Genomic DNA, 24752 nt, shown 5'->3' with positions numbered 1-24752 from the left:
CTGTAAAAAATAATAAAGTAAAAAAAAAATTGTCGAATTTTACTGTAAAATTTTGGCAATTAAGCTGCCATTTAAAAAAAAAAAACAGTGGTACTGTTTTTTTCATTTATGGTCAAACACTTTTTAACTACAGTGAAATTCTGATGACTAAGCTGCCAGTTTTTTACTGTAAAATCAAATATTTTTTAGTCTAAATGTACGTAAAAAAATATATTTTATTATACTTTTTAGAGATGTCCGATAATGGCTTTTTTGCCGATATCCCGATATTGTCCAACTCTTAATTACCGATTCCGATATCAAGCGATAGCGATATATACAGTGGTGGAATGAACACATTATTATGCCTAATTTTGTTGTGATGCCCCGCTGGATGCATTAAACAATGTAACAAGGTTTTCCAAAATAAATCAACTCAAGTTATGGGGAAAAAAAATGGCAACATGGCACTGCCATATTTATTATTGAAGTCACAAAGTGCATTCTTTTTTTTTAACATGCCTCAAAACAGCAGCTTAGAATTTGGGACATGCTCTCCCTGAGAGAGCATGAGGAGGTTGAGGTGGGCGGGGTAGGACATAGCAGGGGGGTGTATATCGTAGCGTCCCGAAAGAGTTAGTGCTGCAAGGGATTCTGGGTATTTGTTCTGTTGTGTTACGGTGCGGATGTTCTCCCGAAATGTGTTTGTCATTCTTGTTTGGTGTGGGTTCACAGTGTGGCGCATATTTGTAACAGTGTTAAACTTGTTTATACGGCCACCCTCAGTGTGACCTGTATGGCTGTTGACCAAGTATGCCTGGCATTCACTTGTGTGTGTGAAAAGCCGTAGATATTATGTGATTGGGCCGGCACGCAAAGGCAGTGCCTTTAAGGTTTATTGGCGCTCTGTACTTCTCCCTACGTCTGTGTACACAGCGGCCTTTTAAAAAGTCATACATTTTACTTTTTGAAACTGATACCGATATTTTCCGATATCACATTTTAAAGCATTTATCGGCCGATAATATCGGCAGTCCGATGTTATCGGACATCTCTAATAATTTTATAATCGGCACATTATTCACTGTTACAAGCAGCCCTCTGGTGGATCTTAGCTTCATCAACACATTTGGAGGTGTTCAAATCGCCATGTAAAATTGCTAATGCTAACCAGTAGCATGACAATAGCAAAGCCAATGTATTATTAGCATCAAGCTAGCGCATTTTTTGGGGAAAAGTGGATTCTTACTTGGCTTACATTGGAGTCAATTTCTTTCTTGGCATGGAAAATGTCGACATTACCTAGAGGTCATTTGGCCGAGTCGGCTCTCAGTGCTGCTGGAGTGATTGCACCGTTGGATTGACTTGAATCAGTGTTTATTAGGATTGGCAAATTCGGCTGAGGCCTCAAAAGTACTGGAGTCGGTAGCCATCGCTAGTTTGTACGCTAACTTAATGACGTCATATATACGCCTTTAAATGTGCTACAGCGGACACAAAATGGCTGATTTTAATGCGCGGTGGTGAGCTCCTGGTGACAAACACCATTGTGTAAAACAAGCGCAGGAGGTCAAGACGGGTCGTCGCTAACGCTTGAAGACGAGCAGAAGAGTTGATTGGCTCACACTCCATCCCGGCTCAGCGTCGAGTGCAGCGTTTAGCGGTTAATGGCGTCAGCTAGCCTACGCTGCGTTAAGTTAGCGGCCTCATTAGCCAGGCTGCAACATGCTACCTGCTGACTGCTAACGATGTGTTCCCCGCAGAGTCACTAATTACCAGTCTCGTTAGAAAGTCGCGACCGTGATCTTTTTCTGCCAGCTCTCACTCGCTTCTTTAAGTTGGCAAAACTGTGCAAACTGACATCCTCAACACATGTCCACTGCAGCTTTTAACAACACAATGTTGCAACTACAAGTTACAAGCTAAAAGCTACAAGCTAAAAGCTACAAGCTAAAAGCTACAAGCTACAAGCTAAAAGTTACAAGCTAAAAGCTACAAGCTAAAAGCTACAAGCTAAAAGTCACAAGCTAAAAGTTACAAGCTAAAAGCTACAAGCTAAAAGTTACAAGCTAAAAGTTACAAGCTAAAGGTTACAAGCTAAAAGTTACAAGCTAAAAGCTACAAGCTAAAAGCTACAAGCTAAAAGTTACAAGCTAAAAGCTACAAGCTTTTACAAGATTTTATGAAATCTGTTTTTGTTGTTGTCCTATTATATATGAAACATATTTTTGTTGTTGTCATATTATTTATGAGACATGTTTTTGTTGTTGTCCTATTTATTTATGAAATGTGTTTTTGTTGTTGTCCTATTATTTAAGAAACCTGTTTTTGTTGTTGTCCTATTATTTAAGAAACCTGTTTTTGTTGTTGTCCTATTATTTATGAAACCTGTTTTGTTGTTGTCCTATTATATATGAAACGTATTTTTGTTGTTGTCATATTATTTATGAGACATGTTTTTGTTGTTGTCCTATTTATTTATGAAATGTGTTTTTGTTGTTGTCCTAATATTTAAGAAACCTGTTTTTGTTGTTGTCCTATTATTTATGAAACCTGTTTTGTTGTTGTCCTATTTATTTATGAAACTTGTTTTTGTTGTTGTCTTATTTATTTATGAAACCTGTTTTTGTTGTTGTCCTATTTTTTTATGAAACTTGTTTTTGTTGTTGTCCTATTATTTATGAGACATGTTTTTGTTGCTGTCCTATTTATTTATGAAATGTGTTTTTGTTGTTGTCCTATTATTTAAGAAACCTGTTTTTGTTGTTGTCCTATTATTTATGAAACCTGTTTTGTTGTTGTCCTATTATATATGAAACGTATTTTTGTTGTTGTCATATTATTTATGAGACATGTTTTTGTTGTTGTCCTATGTATTTATGAAATGTGTTTTTGTTGTTGTCCTAATATTTAAGAAACCTGTTTTTGTTGTTGTCCTATTATTTATGAAACCTGTTTTGTTGTTATCCTATTTATTTATGAAACTTGTTTTTGTTGTTGTCTTATTTATTAATGAAACCTGTTTTTGTTGTTGTCCTATTTTTTTATGAAACTTGTTTTTGTTGTTGTCCTATTATTTATGAGACATGTTTTTGTTGTTGTCCTATTTATTTATGAAATGTGTTTTTGTTGTTGTCCTAATATTTAAGAAACCTGTTTTTGTTGTTGTCCTATTATTTATGGAACCTGTTTTGTTGTTGTCCTATTTATTTATGAAACTTGTTTTTGTTGTTGTCTTATTTATTTATGAAACCTGTTTTTGTTGTTGTCCTATTTTTTTATGAAACTTGTTTTTGTTGTTGTCCTATTATTTATGAGACATGTTTTTGTTGTTGTCCTATTTATTTATGAAATGTGTTTTTGTTGTTGTCCTATTATTTAAGAAACCTGTTTTTGTTGTTGTCCTATTATTTATGAAACCTGTTTTGTTGTTGTCCTATTATATATGAAACGTATTTTTGTTGTTGTCATATTATTTATGAGACATGTTTTTGTTGTTGTCCTATTTATTTATGAAATGTGTTTTTGTTGTTGTCCTAATATTTAAGAAACCTGTTTTTGTTGTTGTCCTATTATTTATGAAACCTGTTTTGTTGTTATCCTATTTATTTATGAAACTTGTTTTTGTTGTTGTCTTATTTATTAATGAAACCTGTTTTTGTTGTTGTCCTATTTTTTTATGAAACTTGTTTTTGTTGTTGTCCTATTATTTATGAGACATGTTTTTGTTGTTGTCCTATTTATTTATGAAATGTGTTTTTGTTGTTGTCCTATTATTTAAGAAACCTGTTTTTGTTGTTGTCCTATTATTTATGAAACCTGTTTTGTTGTTGTCCTATTATATATGAAACGTATTTTTGTTGTTGTCATATTATTTATGAGACATGTTTTTGTTGTTGTCCTATCTATTTATGAAATGTGTTTTTGTTGTTGTCCTAATATTTAAGAAACCTGTTTTTGTTGTTGTCCTATTATTTATGAAACCTGTTTTGTTGTTGTCCTATTTATTTATGAAACTTGTTTTTGTTGTTGTCTTATTTATTTATGAAACCTGTTTTTGTTGTTGTCCTATTATTTATGAAACCTGTTTTGTTGTTGTCCTATTTATTTATGAAACTTGTTTTTGTTGTTGTCCTATTTATTTATGAAACTTGTTTTTGTTGTTGTCCTATTTATTTATGAAACTTGTTTTTGTTGTTGTCCCATTTATTTATGAAAGCTGTCTTTGCCGCCATCTTGGCCAGGTCACTCTTGTAAAAAGAGATTTAAATCGCAATTCGTTTTTACTCAGTTAAATAAAGTTTAAATGAATTATGCTTAGTATCTTTGGCTACATTAGCTATATTAGCATCTCAGGCTATTTTAGCACCCTTTGGCTATTTTAGCACTCTTAGCGTCTGCGGCTATATTAACTCTCTTAGCATCTGCCGCTACTTTATCACTCTTCACATATTTGGCTACATTAGTCGTCTTAGCATCTGCGGCTACTTTAGCATATTGGTCTATGTTAGCACTCTTTGCATCTTCAGCTACATTAGCAAGCCAGCTGCCTTAATATACTTGGCCACTCTGTCTTAGCATTGTAGGCTATAGAAGCACTCTCAGCATCTTTGGTTAGTTTAGCATTATTAGCATATTCAGCCATATTAGCACTCTTACCATCTTTGATTATTGTAGCACTCTTAGCACCTTTGGATTAATGAGCACACTTACTGTAGCATCTTTAGCTATGGTATCACTATTAGCATATTTAGCTATATTAATAATTTGTATATTCTGCTATATTAGCATCTATAGCATCTTCGGTTGCATTAACACAATTAGCATCTTGGGTTGTATTAGCACTCTTTGAATCTTCAGCTATGTTAGCACTCTCAGCAAATGTGGCTACTTTAGCACTCTTAGCATCCACGGATATTTCAGCAGTCTTAGCATATTTGGTTATATTAGCACAATAGCATATTTAGTTATATTAACGCTCTCAGCATCTACGTCTATGTTAGCATTATTTGCATCTTTCGCTATATCAGCACTCTTAGAATAGTTGGTTATATAAGCACTCCAAACATGTGCGGCTATATTAGCACTTTTAACATATGCTGCTACATTAGCACTCTGTGCATCTTCGACTATATTAACACTCAGCATATTGGGCTATATTTAGCTATGGTTATGGCTATGCACTCTTTGCATCTTTGGCTATATTAGCACTGTTTGCATCTTTGGCTATATTAGCACTCTTTTCATCTTTGGCTATATTAGCACTCTTTGCATCTTTGGCTATTTTAACGCTATTAGCATCTTTGGCTATTTTAGCACTATTAGCATCTTGAGCTACGTATATTAGCACTCTATGCATCTTTGGCTATATTAACACTCAGCATATTGGGCTATATTTAGCTATGGTTAGCATTTTTAGTTGTATTGGCACTCTTTGCATCTTCTGCTATATTAGCACTGTTTGCATCTTTAGCTATATTAGCATTCTTTTCATCTTTGGCTATATTAGCACTCTTTGCATCTTTGGCTATTTTAACGCTACGAGCATCTTTGGCTATTTTAGCATTATTAGCATCTTCAGCTATAATAGCACTCTTTGCATCTTTGGCTATTTTAACGCTACTAGCATCTTTGGCTATTTTAGCACTGTTAGCATCTTCAGCTACAATAGCACTCTATGCATCTTTGGCTATTTTAACGCTATTAGCCTCTTTGGCTATTTTAGCACTATTAGCATCTTTGGCTATATTAGCACTCTTTGCATCTTCGACTACATTACCACTCTTAGCATATTTGGCTATATTAGCATTCTTAGCATTGGCTATATCAGCACTTTTTGCATCTTTGGCTAAATTAACACTCTTGGCATCTTCGGCTAAATTAAAATTCTTGGCATCTTCGGCTATATTAACACACTTTGCATCTTCGACTATATTAGCACTCTTGGCATCTTCAGCTATATTAGCACTCTTGGCATCGTTGGTAAAATTAATACTCATAGCATATTCGACCATATTAGCACTCTTAGCATCTTCGACCATATTAGCACTCTTTACATATTTGGCTATATTAGCACTCTTAGCATCTTTGGCTGTGTTAGCACGATTAGCATATTTGGCTGTGTTAGCACAATTAGCATCTTTAGCTATATTAGCACTCTTTTCATCTTTGGCTATATTAGCACTCTTTGCATCTTTGGCTATTTTAACGCTACGAGCATCTTTGGCTATTTTAGCACTATTAGCATCTTCAGCCACAATAGCACTCTATGCATCTTTGGCTATTTTAACGCTATTAGCCTCTTTGGCTATTTTAGCACTATTAGCATCTTCGGCTACATTAGCACTCTTTGCATCTTCGACTACATTACCACTCTTAGCATATTTGGCTATATTAGCATTCTTAGCATTGGCTATATCAGCACTTTTTGCATCTTTGGCTAAATTAACACTCTTGGCATCTTTGGCTAAATTAAAATTCTTGGCATCTTCGGCTATATTAACACACTTTGCATCTTCGACTATATTAGCACTCTTGGCTTCTTCGGCTATATTAGCACTTTTAACATATGCTGCTATATTAGCACTCTGTGCATCTTCGACTATATTAACACTCAGCATATTGGGCTATATTTAGCTATGGTTAGCATTTTTAGTTGTATTAGCACTCTTTGCATCTTCGGCTATAGTAGCACTGTTTGCATCTTTGGCTATATTAGCACTCTTTTCATCTTTGGCTATATTAGCACTCTTTGCATCTTTGGCTATTTTAACGCTATTAGCATCTTTGGCTATTTTAGCACTATTAGCATATTCAGCTATATTAGCACTCTATGCATCTTTGGCTATTTTAACGCTACTAGCATCTTTGGCGATTTTAGCACTATTAACATCTTCAGCTATAATAGCACTCTTTGCATCTTTGGCTATGTTAACGCTATTAGCATCTTTGGCTATTTTAGCACTATTAGCATCTTTGACTACATTAGCACTCGTTGCATCTTCGACTACATTACCACTCTTAGCATATTTGGCTATATTAGCATTCTTAGCATTGGCTATATCAGCACTTTTTGCATCTTTGGCTAAATTAACACTCTTGGCATCTTCGGCTAAATTAAAATTCTTGGCATCTTCGGCTATATTAACACACTTTGCATCTTCGACTATATTAGCACTCTTGGCATCTTCGGCTATATTAGCACTTTTAACATATGCTGCTATATTAGCACTCTTTGCATCTTCGACTATATTAACACTCAGCATATTAGGTTATATTTAGCTATGGTTAGCATTTTTAGTTGTATTAGCACTCTTTGCATCTTCGGCTATAGTAGCACTGTTTGCATCTTTGGCTATATTAGCACTCTTTGCATCTTTGGCTATTTTAACGCTACTAGCATCTTTGGCTATTTTAGCACTATTAGCATCTTCAGCTATAATAGCACACTTTGCATCTTTGGCTATTTTAACGCTACTAGCATCTTTGGCTATTTTAGCACTATTAGCATCTTCAGCTATAATAGCACTCTTTGCATCTTTGGCTATTTTAACGCTATTAGCCTCTTCGGCTATTTTAGCACTATTAGCATCTTCGGCTATATTAGCACTCTTTGCATCTTCGACTACATTACCACACTTAGCATATTTGGCAATATTAGCATTCTTAGCATTGGCTACATCAGCACGTTTTGCATCTTTGGCTAAATTAACACTCTTGGCATCTTCGGCTATATTAGCACTCTTAGCATCGTTGGTAAAATTAATACTCATAGCATATTCGACCATATTAGCACTCTTAGCATCTTTGACCATATTAGCACTCTTTACATATTTGGCTATATTAGCACTCTTAGCATCTTTGGCTGTGTTAGCACGATTAGCATCTTTGGCTGTGTTAGCACGATTAGCATCTTTGGCTGTATTAGCATTAATTGCATATTTGGCTATATTAGCACTCTTAGCATCTTCGACCATATTAGCACTCTTTAGATATTTGGCTATATTAGCACTCTTAGCATCTTTGGCTGTGTTAGCACGATTAGCATCTTTGGCTGTGTTAGCACGATTAGCATCTTTGGCTGTATTAGCATTAATTGCATATTTGGCTATATTAGCACTCCTAGCATCTTTGGCTGTGTTAGCACGATTAGCATCTTTGGCTGTATTAGCACAGTTAGCATCCTCCCTTGCTTCCTTAGCATAGTTAGCTACTTAATATATGTGGTGTCTCAGCAACATTTAAAAAGATGTATTGAAGTTGTTTTAGGGTGAGAAGGAGGATTTTGCGTGACTCTTTAGTCAACCAAGACTTGCAGTCTTAGGATCGGCCAGTTTAGCGACGTGTGGTCATTTTGTACGTGCTAATGTGGGCGTGGCCTAATGTCGTGTGTGTGTGGCGAGGTTGCACAGATGCAAAAGCAGTCGGCCGTTCCCAAACACTTGATGCTAAATGACATTCCATCATGCTGCTGACACAATACAACACAACACAACACAACACAACACAAAGAAACAAACAAAGCGAGCTGTTAGCAAAGACAGAAGTGTGCTAGTTTCCATCAATAAGAGAAAAGAAAGGCAGAGACACAAAAGGTGATTTTCCACTCAGACAGGAAGTAGAAAGTGTAACATTTCAACACTGACCCACAACCACATAATCAGCACTTGAAAGGCGGGCGGCCATGACTCAGCTCTTGAGGAGACGCTGAGCAAATTAGGAGAGGATTCTCAGCACAAAGTCAGAAAACTAACATGCTCATTAGTCCTTGGAAGGGACTCACAAATGTTAGCAGGAGCAGCTTTAGCATCGTTAGCTCCCGCAGACAAATACAAATAATTTAGCATCTTCAGCTACATTAGCCAAATAGAAACAACTTAGCATCTTTAGCGACATTAGCAAAAAATAAATGATTTGGCATTTTTAGCTACATTAGCCAAATAGAAACAACTTAGCATCTTTAGCAACATTAGCAAAAAATAAATGATTTGGCATTTTTAGCTACATTAGCCAAATAGAAACAGCTTAGCATTTTTAGCGACATTAGCAAAAAATAAATGATTTGGCATTTTTAGCTACATTAGCCAAAAAGAAACGACTTAGCATCATTAGCGACATTAGCAACAAATAAATGATTTGGCATTTTTAGCTACATTAGCCAAATAGAAACAACTTAGCATCTTTAGCGACATTAGCAAAAAATTAATGATTTGGCATTTTTAGCTACATTAGCCAAATAGAAACGACTTAGCATCTTTAGCGACATTAGCAAAAAATAAATGATTTGGCATTTTTAGCTACATTAGCCAAATAGAAACAACTTAGCATTTTTAGCGACATTAGCAAAAAATAAATGATTTGGCATTTTTAGCTACATTAGCCAAATAGAAACAACTTAGCATCTTTAGCGACATTAGCAAAAAATTAATGATTTGGCATTTTTAGCTACATTAGCCAAATAGAAACGACTTAGCATATTTAGCGACATTAGCAAAAAATAAATGATTTGGAATTTTTAGCTACATTAGCCAAAAAGAAACAACTTAGCATCTTTAGCGACATTAGCAAACAATTAATGATTTGGCATTTTTAGCTACACTAGCCAAATAGAAATGATTGAGCATCTCTAGCTACCGCAACCAAATATAACTTATTTAGCAACTTCAGCTACCATAGCCAAATAAAAATGATTTAGCATCTTTAGCTACATTAGCCAAATAGAAATGATTTAGCATCTTCAGCTACCGCAGCCAAATAAGAATGATTTAGCATCTTTAGCAACATTAGCCATATAGAAATTATTTAGCATCTTCAGCTACATGAGCCAAATAGAAATGACTTAGCATATTCAGCTACAATGAACAAATAGAAATTACTTAGCATCTTCAGCTACATCAGCCAAATAGAAATGACTTAGCATCTTCAGCTACAATAAACAAATATAAATTACTTAGCATCTTCAGCTACATTAGCCAAATAGAAATTACTTAGCATCTTCAGCTACATTAGCCAAATAGAAATTACTTAGCATCTTCAGCTACATTAGCAAAAAATAAATGATTTAATATTTTTTGTTACATTAGCCACATAGAAATGATATAACATCTTTAGCCACCATAGCCAAATAAAATTACTTGGCATCTTTAGATACCGTAGACAAATAGAAATGATTTAGCATCTTCAGCAACATTAGCAACATTGAAATGATGTAGCATCTTTAGCTACATAAGCCAAATAGAAATGACTTAGCATCTTCAGCTACATTAGCAAAATATAAAATATTTAGCATCTTCAGCTATATTAGCAACATAGAAATGACTTAGCATCTTCGGCTACATTACCAAATAGAAATGGCCTACCCTCTTCAGCTACATTAGCCAAATAGAAATGATTTAGCATCTTCAGATACCGTAGCCAAATACAAATGATTTAGCATATTTAGCTCTTGTAGCCAAATATAAATTAATGATCATCTTTAGCTACCGTAGACAAATAGAAATGACTTAGCATCTTCAGCTACATTACCAAAATACAAATGATTTAGCATCTTCAGCTATATTAGCAACATAGAAATGACTTAGCATCTTTGGCTACATTAGCCAAATAGAAATGGCCTACCCTCTTCAGCTACATTAGCCAAATAGAAATGATTTAGCATCTTCAGATACCGTAGCCAAATACAAATGATTTAGCATATTTAGCTTTTGTAGCCAAATAGAAATTAATGATCATCTTTAGCTACCGTAGACAAATAGAAATGACTTAGCATCTTCAGCTACATTACCAAAATACAAATGATTTAGCATCTTCAGCTACATTAGCCAAACAAAAATGTCTTACCATCTTCAGCTATATTAGCCAAATAGAATTGACTTAGCATCGTCAGCTATTTTACCCAAATAGAAATGACTTAGCATCTTCAGCTATTTTAGCCAAATAGAAATGACTTAGCATCTTCAGCTATTTTAGCCAAATACAAATGACTTAGCATCTTCAGCGACATTACCAAAAGACAAATGATTTAGCATCTTCAGCTATATTAGCCAAATATAATTGACTTAGCATCTTCAGCTATTTTAGCCAAATAGAAATGACTTAGCATTTTCAGCTACATTATTAAAATACAAATGATTTAGCATCTTCAGGTACATTAGCCAAACAAAAATGTCTTAGCATCTTCAGCTATTTTAGCCAAATAGAATTGACCTAGCATCTTCAGCTACATTACTAAAATACAAATGATTTAGCATCTTCAGCTATTATAGCAACATAGAATTGACCTAGCATCTTCAGCTACATTAGCCAAATACAAATGATTTAGCATCTTTAGCTTTTGTAGCCAAATAGAAATGAATTATCATCTTTAGCTACATTACCAAAATAGAAATGAAGACTTTTGGTTCTACTTCCTGTGTCAGTGATTCTACTTCCTGTGTCAGTGATTCTACATCCTGTGTGAGTGATTGCACTTCCTGTGTGAGTGATTGTACTTCCTGTGTGAGTGATTGTACTTCCTGTGTGAGTGATTGTACTTCCTGTGTGAGTGATTGTACTTCCTGTGTGAGTGATTGCACTTCCTGTGTGAGTGATTGTACTTCCTGTGTGAGTGATTGTACTTCCTGTGTGAGTGATTGTACTTCCTGTGTGAGTGATTGTACTTCCTGTGTGAGTGTGGTTGTGACAAGACTTGAAGAGTGTGATGTTTGCAGGATTAGTGCAGATCTTCTCAGGCTCATTTGCAGACTTTCAGGAGTCCTGCTGGACATTATCAGAGGAAGCTTCTCACGCTGGCAGTTAGTGGAATGGTCCTCGACTCTGGTCCTGGGCCCGGGGGGGGGGGGACAGTCTTAAGACCCGACAGGGGACGTGCAGGATGAGCTGTGTTCAGCAGAGATTTGCTCTAATCCGGATTTCTCATGCGCTTTGAGTCAAATCCAGCTAATTATCCCAGCTCACGCTTCTATTTAGATGCCGCTGAAATACACATGCTAACCCTTTAGCCATGCTAGCACTTCTCTCCTCAACTTAACAACACACAACTACAATAAGTTAACACATCAACAACTACAATAACTTAACACATCAACAACTACAATAAGTTAACACATCAACAACTACAATAAGTTAACAAGACGCCCTTCATCAACAAGAGTGTGCTACTGGCCCCAATAGAAGACTACTCTGAGGACAACATCATACTAGGCTCGCTAAGGAAGCAAATAACTAACCAAGTAAGTACATAACTAAGTAAGTAAGGAAGGAATTAGTAAGGTAATAAAGGAAGTCAGTTAGTAATAAGTACATCAGTAAATACATAAATACGTAAGTAAGTTAATAGGTAATAAAGTAAGTAAGTTAGTAATAAGTAAATACATAAATAAGTAAGAAAGTAAGTTATTAACTAAGTAAATACGTAAATAAATTAGTACCAGTACATAAGTAAATACATAAGTAAGTAATACAGTAGGTCAATAACTAGCCAAGTAAGTAAACAACTAAGTAAAAGAGTAAGTAAGGAAATAATTAGTAAGAAAGTAAGTAGGTAAGAAAGTAAGTAAGTTAGTAACGAGTACATAGGTCAATAATTAAGTAAGGTAAGTACGTAAAAAATAGGTAAGTATGGTAAATGGATATATGACAAAGTAAGTAAATAAGTAGGTAAGTAATAGGTAAGTAGACAGGAAATAAGTCAGTAAATAACTAAGTAAGTACGTATTAGGTAAGTAGGTAAAATAACTAAATATGTGAGTAAATAAGTAAATGAGTAGGGAAGTAAATAAGTATGAAAGTAAATAAATAACGAAGTAAGTCATAGGTGAGTAGGTAGTAAATAAGTAAGTAAATAAATAGATACATGACAAAATAAGTAAGTAAGTAATGGGTAAGTAGATAAGAAATAAGTGCACATGACAAAGTAAGTAAATAAGTAGGTTAATAAAAAGTAGGCAAGAAATAAGTAACTAAATAACTGTGTATTATGTAAATAGGTAAAATAACTAAATAGGTAAGTAAATAAGTAAGTGAGCAGGTAAGTACATAAGTATGAAAGTAAATAACTAAATAAGTAACTAAGTAAGTAAATAACTAAGTGAGTAAGGGTTAGTAAGTAAGATAGTAACCAGTACATAAGTAAATAAATAAGTAAGTAAGTAAACAACTAAAAAAGTAAGTCATGGTTAAGTAAGTAGGTAAATAGATAAATGACAAAGTAAGTAAATAAGTAGGTCAATAATAGGTAAGTAGGCAAGAAATAAGTAACTAAGTATTAGTCAAGTAGGTAAAATAACTAAATAGGTAAGTAAATGAGTAGGTAAGTACATAAGTATGAAAGTAAGTAAATAACTAAGTACGCAAGGGTTAGTAAGTAAGTGAGTGAGTAACAAAGTATGAAGGTAAGTAACTAAATAAATAAGTAACTAAGTAAGTGATTCTGTAACTAAGTAAGTAAGTTAGTAATAAGTAAATACATAAATAAGTAAGAAAGTAAGTTATTAACTAAGTAAATACGTAATTAAATAAGTACCAGTACATAAGTAAATACATAAGTAAGTAATAAAGTAGGTCAATAACTAGCCAAGTAAGTAAACAACTAAGTAAAAGAGTAAGTAAGGAAATAATTAGTAAGTAGGTAAGAAAGTAAGTAAGTTAGTAACGAGTACATAGGTAAATAATTAAGTAAGGTAAGTACGTAAGAAATAGGTAAGTATGGTAAATGGATATATGACAAAGTAAGTAAATAAATAGGTAAGTAATAGGTAAGTAGACAGGAAATAAGTCAGTAAATAACTAAGTAAGTACGTATTAGGTAAGTAGGTAAAATAACTAAATATGTGAGTAAATAAGTAAATGAGTAGGTAAGTAAATAAGTATGAAAGTAAATAAATAACTAAGTAAGTCGTAGGTGAGTAGGTAATAAATAAGTAAGTAAACAAATAGATACATGACAAAATAAGTAAATAAGTAAGTAAGTAATAGGTAAGTAGATAAGAAATAAGTGCACATGACAAAGTAAGTAAATAAGTAGGTTAATAATAGGTAAGTAGGCAAGAAATAAGTAACTAAATAACTGTGTATTATGCGAATAGGTAAAATAACTAAATAGGTAAGTAAATAAGTAAGTGAGCAGGTAAGTACATAAGTATGAAAGTAAATAACTAAATAAATAACTAAGTAAGTAAATAACTAAGTGAGTAAGGGTTAGTAAGTAAGTTAGTAACCAGTACATAAGTAAATAAATAAGTAAGTAAACAACTAAAAAAGTAAGTCATGGTTAAGTAAGTAGGTAAATAGATACATGACAAAGTAAGTAAATAAGTAGGTCAATAATAGGTAAGTAGGCAATAAATAAGTAACTAAGTATTAGGTAAGTAGGTAAAATAACTAAATAGGTAAGTAAATGAGTAGGTAAGCACATAAGTATGAAAGTAAATAAATAACTAAGTACGTGAGGGTTAGTAAGTAAGTGAGTGAGTAACAAAGTAAGAAGGTAAGTAACTAAATAAATAAGTAATTAAGTAAGTGATTCTGTAACTAAGTGAGAATTTCCAAAATAATAATATCAACAAAGAAACAAGAAAGGCAATAATGAAAAGACATGAAGGGAATATGAAGGTTGGATCCTCGTCTCTGATAGAATAGCACTATTTCAATAGAATCATAATCATAATAATAATAAGTATTATTATTAATATTAATAGTAGTATTATTATTACTATTGGTATAACGTTGGAGGAGCAGAAGAAGAAGAAGAAGAAGACAAAGACTTCACTGCACAAGTCAAAGAATAAAAGTGGTTTCAAAGATGGTGGGGGGGTGGGGGGGGGGGCTGCGGTCCCTCGCCGACACTCCACAGTGGCGTGCTGCGTTCAAAGACTCCTGTCACCACGGCGTGCTGCGTTCAAAGACTCCTGTCACAGTCTAACCTCAATCTTTCAACACGCTCCTGCATCACAAGTGTTTCATGCCAGGAGAAGGTGAGGAAGTCAGCTCTTATTTTGAAAATCATTTTAACGCCCTTTTAAACGTCCTTGTGGAGGTCATGGCGTCTTCTTTTCTTCCTCTGTGACCATGTGAGCGTGCATCTCATCATCCTATTCCTGCTTGCATCTCATCATCCTATTCCTGCTTGCATCTCATCATCCTATTCCTGCTTGCATCTCATCATCCTATTCCTGCTTGCATCTCATCATCCTATTCCTGCTTGCATCTCATCATCCTATTCCTGCTTGCATCTCATCATTCTATTCCTGCTTGCATCTCATCATCCTATTCCTGCTTGCATCTCATCATCCTATTCCTGCTTGCATCTCATCATCCTATTCCTGCTTGCATCTCATCATCCTATTCCTGCTTGCATCTCATCATCCTATTCCTGCTTGCATCTCATCATCCTATTCCTGCTTGCATCTCATCATCCTATTCCTGCTTGCATCTCATCATTCTATTCCTGCTTGCATCTCATCATCCTATTCCTGCTTGCATCTCATCATCCTATTCCTGCTTGCATCTCATCATCCTATTCCTGCTTGCGGCCCGGTGGTTGGGGACCACTGGCCTAGCATGTTTACCTTTTGTAAATGACTTTAGTAAAATAGAATACATTGTTTGTTTATTGGAGGACATTTAGATGTCTGTCCAGCTGCAGGACTGCTTGTATCACACATGATATCACACACAAGTAAACACTCTGCTTGTATCGCACATGATATCACACACAAGTAAACACTCTACAGGACTGCTTGTATTGCACACGATATCACACACAAGTAAACACTCTACAGGACTGCTTGTATTGCACATGATATCACACACAAGTAAACACTCTGCTTGGATCGCACATGATGTCACACACAAGTAAACACTGTGCCGGGCTGCTTGTATCGCACATGACATCACACCCTGTGCAGGAGTGCTTGTATGAAAGGTAAGAAGGTGAGACATAAGGTTCTCCTGGCACTGAGCCTCACAGACATCAATCTAGCAAGCCATCCTTTCAAAATAAAAGGCCTGTGATTAAAGATCAGACAATGATGTTGTGATGTCTTTTATTGCACCTCTTGGTCCTCTGCCAACATGAAACATTATCTTCAGTCCTGCCAACACACACTTATTCATCCCTTCATCACTTCATCACTTCATCATTTCATCATTCCATTACTTCATCATCCCTTCATCACTTCATCATCCCATCACTTCATCACTTCATCACTTCAACATCCCATCAATTCATCACTTCATCACTATAACTTCATCATTCCATCACTTCATCACTTGATCATTCCATCACTTCATCACTTCATCATTCCATCACTTCATCATCCCATCACTTCATCACTTCAACATCCCATCAATTCATCACTTCATCACTATAACTTCATCATTCCATCACTTCATCACTTCATCACTTTATCACTTCATCACTTCATCATTCCATCACTTCATCATCCCATCACTTCATCATTCCATCACTTCATCATTCCATCACTTCATCATCCCATCACTTCATCACTTCATCATTCCATCACTTCATCACTTCATCATTCCATCACTTCATCATCTCATCACTTCATCATTCCATCACTTCATCACTTCATCATTCCATCACTTCATCATCCCATCACTTCATCACTTCAACATCCCATCAATTCATCACTTCATCACTATAACTTCATCATCCCATCAATTCATCACTTCATCACTATAACTTCATCATTCCATCACTTCATCACTTGATCATTCCATCACTTCATCACTTCATCATTCCATCACTTCATCATCCCATCACTTCATCACTTCAACATCCCATCAATTCATCACTTCATCACTATAACTTCATCATTCCATCACTTCATCACTTCATCACTTTATCACTTCATCACTTCATCATTCCATCACTTCATCATCCCATCACTTCATCATTCCATCACTTCATCATTCCATCACTTCATCACTTCATCATTCCATCACTTCATCATCCCATCACTTCATCACTTCAACATCCCATCAATTCATCACTTCATCACTATAACTTCATCATCCCATCAATTCATCACTTCATCACTATAACTTCATCATCCCATCAATTCATCACTTCATCACTATAACTTCATCATCCCATCAATTCATCACTTCATCACTATAACTTCATCATCCCATCAATTCATCACTTCATCACTATAACTTCATCATCCCATCAATTCATCACTTCATCACTATAACTTCATCATCCCATCAATTCATCACTTCATCACTATAACTTCATCATCCCATCAATTCATCACTTCATCACTATAACTTCATCATTCCATCACTTCATCACTTCATCATTCCATCACTTCATCATTCCATCACTTCATCACTTGATCATTCCATCACTTCATCATTCCATCACTTCATCACTTCATCATTCCATCACTTCATCATCCCATCACTTCATCATTCCATCACTTCATCATTCCATCACTTCATCATCCCATCACTTCATCACTTCATCATTCCATCACTTCATCACTTCATCATTCCATCACTTCATCATCCCATCACTTCATCACTTCAACATCCCATCAATTCATCACTTCATCACTATAACTTCATCATTCCATCACTTCATCACTTGATCATTCCATCACTTCATCATTCCATCACTTCATCACTTCATCATTCCATCACTTCATCATTCCATCACTTCATCACTTGATCATTCCATCACTTCATCATTCCATCACTTCATTACTTCATCATTCCATCACTTCATCATTCCATCACTTCATCATTCCATCACTTCATCACTTCATCATTCCATCACTTCATCATTCCATCACTTCATCACTTCATCACTTCATCATTCCATCACTTCATCATTCCATCACTTCATCACTTCATCATTCCATCACTTCATCACTTCAACATCCCATCAATTCATCACTTCATCACTATAACTTCATCATTCCATCACTTCATCACTTGATCATTCCATCACTTCATCATTCCATCACTTCATCACTTCATCATTCCATCACTTCATCATTCCATCACTTCATCATTCCATCACTTCATCACTTCATCATTCCATCACTTCATCATTCCATCACTTCATCTCTTCATCACTTCATTACTTCATCATTCCATCACTTCATCATTCCATCACTTCATCATTCCATCACTTCATCACTTCATCATTCCATCACTTCATCATTCCATCACTTCATGACTTCATCATTCCATCACTTCATCATTCCATCACTTCATCATTCCATCACTTCATCACTTCATCATTCCATCACTTCATCACTTCAACATCCCATCAATTCAATCAATTGGGACGGCGTGGCGCAGTGGAAGAGTGGCCGTGCGCGACCCAAGGGTCCCTGGTTCAATCCCCACCTAGTACCAACCTCGTCATGTCCGTTGTGTCCTGAGCAAGACACTTCACCCTTGCTCCTGATGGCTGCTGGTTAGCGCCTTGCATGGCAGCTCCCTCCATCAGTGTGTGAATGTGTGTGTGAATGGGTTAATGTGGAAGTAGTGTCAAAGCGCTTTGAGTACCTTGAAGGTAGAAAAGCGCTATACAAGTACAACCCATTTATCATTTATAATTCATCACTTCATCACTATAACTTCATCATTCCATCACTTCATCACTTGATCATTCCATCACTTCATCATTCCATCACTTCATCATTCCATCACTTCATCATTCCATCACTTCATCATTCCATCACTTCATCACTTCATCATTCCATCACTTCATCATTCCATCACTTCATCTCTTCATCACTTCATTACTTCATCATTCCATCACTTCATCATTCCATCACTTCATCACTTCATTACTTCATCATTCCATCACTTCATCTCTTCATCACTTCATTACTTCATCATTCCATCACTTCATCATTCCATCACTTCATCATTCCATCACTTCATCACTTCATCATTCCATCACTTCATCATTCCATCACTTCATCTCTTCATCACTTCATTACTTCATCATTCCATCACTTCATCATTCCATCACTTCATCACTTCATTACTTCATCATTCCATCACTTCATCTCTTCATCACTTCATTACTTCATCATTCCATCACTTCATCATTCCATCACTTCATCATTCCATCACTTCATCACTTCATCATTCCATCACTTCATCATTCCATCACTTCATGACTTCATCATTCCATCACTTCATCATTCCATCACTTCATCATTCCATCACTTCATCACTTCATCATTCCATCACTTCATCACTTCAACATCCCATCAATTCATCACTTCATCACTATAACTTCATCATTCCATCACTTCATCACTTGATCATTCCATCACTTCATCATTCCATCACTTCATCACTTCATCATTCCATCACTTCATCATTCCATCACTTCATCACTTGATCATTCCATCACTTCATCATTCCATCACTTCATCACTTCATCATTCCATCACTTCATCATCCCATCACTTCATCACTTGATCATTCCATCACTTGATCATTCCATCACTTCATCACTTCATCATTCCATCACTTCATCACTTGATCATTCCATCACTTCATCATTCCATCACTTCATCACTTCATCATTCCATCACTTCATCATTCCATCACTTCATCACTTCATCATTCCATCACTTCATCATTCCATCACTTCATAATTTCATAATTTCATAATTTCATCCCTTCATGAATGTCCTCCAACGTCCTCACACATCCAACCAAGTCAGGTGAAGGAACATCTGAACAATCACAATGATTGTGTGCTCACTCCATACTGTAACATACTGTAACATACTGTAACATACTGTAACATACTGTAACATACTGTAAGATACTGTAACATACTGTAACATACTGTAAGTGTGTGCTCATACATACTGTAAGATACTGTAAGTGTGTGCTCATAGATACTGTAAGATACTGTAAGATGCTGTAAGATACTGTAAGATACTGTAAGTGTGTCTGCAGTCAGGCATGTGCACGAGTGCTGCACCTCACCATCAAAGAGTGAATACAAATATTTATCATGCAACACCGCCTTAATCCTCTCGGACATGAAGATGATGAAAGCAAGACCTTCTTCCAGCGCGCTCGAGTGCACACGCAATGATTTTGCTTCTCACTTGTGTTGAAATGCATCTTCAAGTCAACCGCAGCTTCTGGCGGCACTCATGCACACCACCACCAACCACCATGCTCCAGCGTAGACACCTTGAGCTTGCCATTCACTTGTGTTGGATTTCATCATTCAATAAAACACAGCTTTTGGCAGCACTCATGCACGCTCTCATTAACATGCTTGCCTGGAGACACAAATGCTTCTGCACGTTACGACCACCACCGTGCTGGAGTGGAAACTCTAATATCTTGTGTTGGCATTCATGTTAACCTCAGCTCCCGGCAGCACTCATGCACGCTACCATTAACATGCATGACACAATTATCTTAGATTTGATGTGTTGATGAACCGCAGTCCCCATCAGCACTCGTGCACGCCAGACATTGAAAGCATCATGTATACTTGCTGTACACGGACTACTCTAAAGTTACAACATGACCTCATACACAGACGTACACGAAAGCTTACCGTTCTCCGTGTTCTCGTGCTCGGTGTCGGTCAGTGTCAGGTTGGAGTTGGCCCGACTGGAGAGACACGAGCTGCGACCCGACTTGGTGTTGCTCCGCCCCCACAGCCTGACGGCGTGCTCGGGCGACATGACGCCGTCCGTCTCCGTGTCGGAGCCCGCGCTGATAGAGTAGTCACGGTGCGGCATGCCTAGCTCGCCCCTGTAGCTCACGTGGTGAGGGAGGGCCTCGCCCACACCCAGGTCTCGGAAGGAGAAGTCGCCACCTGTGGAAGGTCAAGGTGACTTTGAGGAAGGTCAAGGTGACTTTGTAATGGACATGTTACATGATGTCCTCCCTAATGGACATGTTACATTATGTCCTCTATAATGGACGTGTTACATGATGTCCTCCCTAATGGATATGTTACATGATGTCCTTTATAATGAACATGTTACATAATGTCCTTTATAATGGACATGTTACATGACGTCCTCCCTAATGGACATGTTACATGACATCCTCCCTAATGGACATGTTACATGACGTCCTCCCTAATGGACGTGTTACATGACATCCTCCCTAATGGACATGTTACATGACGTCCTCCCTAATGGACGTGTTACATGACATCCTCCCTAATGGACATGTTACATGACATCCTCCCTAATGGACGTGTTACATGACATCCTCCCTAATGGACATGTTACATGACGTCCTCCCTAATGGACATGTTACATGACGTCCTCCCTAATGGACATGTTACATGACGTCCTCCCTAATGGACATGTTACATGACATCCTCCCTAATGGACATGTTACATGACATCCTCCCTAATGGACATGTTACATGACGTCCTCCCTAATGGACATGTTACATGACGTCCTCCCTAATGGACATGTTACATGACGTCCTCCCTAATGGACATGTTACATGACATCCTCCCTAATGGACATGTTACATGACATCCTCCCTAATGGACATGTTACATGACATCCTCCCTAATGGACATGTTACATGACGTCCTCCCTAATGGACGTGTTACATGACATCCTCCCTAATGGACATGTTACATGACGTCCTCCCTAATGGACATGTTACATGACATCCTCCCTAATGGACATGTTACATGACATCCTCCCTAATGGACATGTTACATGACATCCTCCCTAATGGACATGTTACATGACGTCCTCCCTAATGGACGTGTTACATGACATCCTCCCTAATGGACATGTTACATGACGTCCTCCCTAATGGACGTGTTACATGACGTCCTCCCTAATGGACGTGTTACATGACATCCTCCCTAATGGACGTGTTACATGACGTCCTCCCTAATGGACGTGTTACATGACATCCTCCCTAATGGACATGTTACATGACGTCCTCCCTAATGGACATGTTACATGACATCCTCCCTAATGGACATGTTACATGACGTCCTCCCTAATGGACATGTTACATGACATCCTCCCTAATGGACATGTTACATGACGTCCTCCCTAATGGACGTGTTACATGACGTCCTCCCTAATGGACGTGTTACACGACATCCTCCCTAATGGACATGTTACATGACGTCCTCCCTAATGGACATGTTACATGACGTCCTCCCTAATGGACGTGTTACACGACATCCTCCCTAATGGACATGTTACATGACGTCCTCCCTAATGGACGTGTTACACGACATCCTCCCTAATGGACATGTTACATGACGTCCTCCCTAATGGACATGTTACATGACATCCTCCCTAATGGACATGTTACATGACATCCTCCCTAATGGACATGTTACATGACGTCCTCCCTAATGGACGTGTTACATGACATCCTCCCTAATGGACATGTTACATGACGTCCTCCCTAATGGACGTGTTACATGACATCCTCCCTAATGGACATGTTACATGACATCCTCCCTAATGGACGTGTTACATGACATCCTCCCTAATGGACATGTTACATGACATCCTCCCTAATGGACATGTTACATGACATCCTCCCTAATGGACGTGTTACATGACATCCTCCCTAATGGACATGTTACATGACGTCCTCCCTAATGGACGTGTTACATGACATCCTCCCTAATGGACATGTTACATGACATCCTCCCTAATGGACATGTTACATGACGTCCTCCCTAATGGACATGTTACATGACGTCCTCCCTAATGGACATGTTACATGACGTCCTCCCTAATGGACATGTTACATGACATCCTCCCTAATGGACATGTTACATGACATCCTCCCTAATGGACATGTTACATGACATCCTCCCTAATGGATATGTTACATGACGTCCTCCCTAATGGACGTGTTACATGACATCCTCCCTAATGGACATGTTACATGACATCCTCCCTAATGGACATGTTACATGACGTCCTCCCTAATGGACATGTTACATGACATCCTCCCTAATGGACATGTTACATGACATCCTCCCTAATGGACATGTTACATGACATCCTCCCTAATGGACATGTTACATGACGTCCTCCCTAATGGACGTGTTACATGACGTCCTCCCTAATGGACATGTCACATGACGTCCTCCCTAATGGACGTGTTACATGACATCCTCCCTAATGGACATGTTACATGACGTCCTCCCTAATGGACATGTTACATGACATCCTCCCTAATGGACATGTTACATGACGTCCTCCCTAATGGACATGTTACATGACATCCTCCCTAATGGACATGTTACATGACGTCCTCCCTAATGGACGTGTTACATGACGTCCTCCCTAATGGACATGTTACATGACGTCCTCCCTAATGGACATGTTACATGACGTCCTCCCTAATGGACGTGTTACATGACGTCCTCCCTAATGGACATGTTACATGACGTCCTCTCTAATGGACATGTTACATGACATCCTCCCTAATGGACATGTTACATGATGTCCTTTATAATGAACATGTTACATAATGTCCTTTATAATGGACATGTTACATGACGTCCTCCCTAATGGACGTGTTACATGACATCCTCCCTAATGGACATGTTACATGATGTCCTTTATAATGAACATGTTACATAATGTCCTTTATAATGGACGTGTTACATGACGTCCTCCCTAATGGACATGTTACATGATGTCCTCCCTAATGGATGTGTTACATGACATCCTCCCTAATGGACGTGTTACATGACGTCCTCCCTAATGGACATGTTACATGACGTCCTCCCTAATGGACGTGTTACATGACGTCCTCCCTAATGGACATGTTACATGACGTCCTCCCTAATGGACGTGTTACATGACGTCCTCCTTAATGGACGTGTTACATGACGTCCTCCCTAATGGACATGTTACATGAGGGTCAGGACCACAACAAACCTTGCCGGCCGTACTCGTCCACCTCGTGGTGCACCAGGTCCTTGACCCGGCTGCCGTAGTTGACCCTGGAGTCGTGGTCGAAGGCCTTGAGGGTCTCGGTGGAACTGTAGGACTTGGAGTTGGCTCTGCCGTCCTCGCTGTCGGCCGAGGAGCTGGTGTAGCGGCGCTCGGCGTCCTGTCTCGCCGTCAGCGAGCGGTAAGGTCGGCGCTCCTTCACCTCCATGACTCACACGTCTCAGAGCCTCTGTCACACAAATACATTTACTTTTATCCTCTGTGTTTGATTGATAACTAAAACATATTTAAAACATAATTACAAATTGATACTTTTTGTTGTGAAAACCTTTTTGATTGTAAAACATATTTAAGATGTCGTCATAAACATTTTTACATTTGGAACTTGCCTAAACTAATCATCCTGCAGTTCAAAACTGTTACAACTGGACTTCCTTTTTTATCCACAATATATATTTGATGTTTGTGATTTTGAAAGAGTTTTATGATTTGTCATAGATAGAAACATGTCGACAAACAAAACTAGATTTGAATAACACAACAATAACTTTGTGACTGTCAAGACTTGGACTATGGAGCAGTTTCCTGCCAGGATTGTTTTCCCGAGATGCAAAAGAAGTGGATCGGACATGGCGTGAAGGTAAATACATGTTTTAATGATACCATAAAAGTGCAAACAAAAGGTGGAGACACAACTTGACTAAGGAAACAAAAACTAGAACTTAGGCAGACTATGGGCACGAAACAAAAACACTTACTGTGACACGAATAAACAAAAACTCACGTGGCAAGAAAAGAGCAGCATGAACTATGACAGCATGAACAATAACAGC

The 24752-nt window shown here is 37.3% G+C and overlaps 1 protein-coding gene across 1 annotated transcript in view; it reads right to left on the bottom strand.

The window, feature by feature from the left end:
* Positions 1-24752, bottom strand: part of tenm4 (teneurin transmembrane protein 4) — a 218553-nt gene that overhangs the window by 165223 nt on the left and 28578 nt on the right. Inside the window, exons 2-3 of the mRNA XM_061972168.1 lie at positions 23905-24148; positions 20561-20824 (exon numbers count right to left, since the gene is read on the bottom strand). Of these exons, the coding sequence (XP_061828152.1) occupies positions 20561-20824; positions 23905-24127 (487 nt within the window). The 5' untranslated portion in view covers positions 24128-24148. The remainder of the gene's footprint in view (positions 1-20560; positions 20825-23904; positions 24149-24752) is intronic.

This window comes from Nerophis lumbriciformis, linkage group LG17, assembly GCF_033978685.3.
Source record: "Nerophis lumbriciformis linkage group LG17, RoL_Nlum_v2.1, whole genome shotgun sequence".
In the NCBI taxonomy this organism is placed as follows: domain Eukaryota; kingdom Metazoa; phylum Chordata; class Actinopteri; order Syngnathiformes; family Syngnathidae; genus Nerophis; species Nerophis lumbriciformis.
This window is presented reverse-complemented; position numbering and strand designations above follow the sequence as displayed.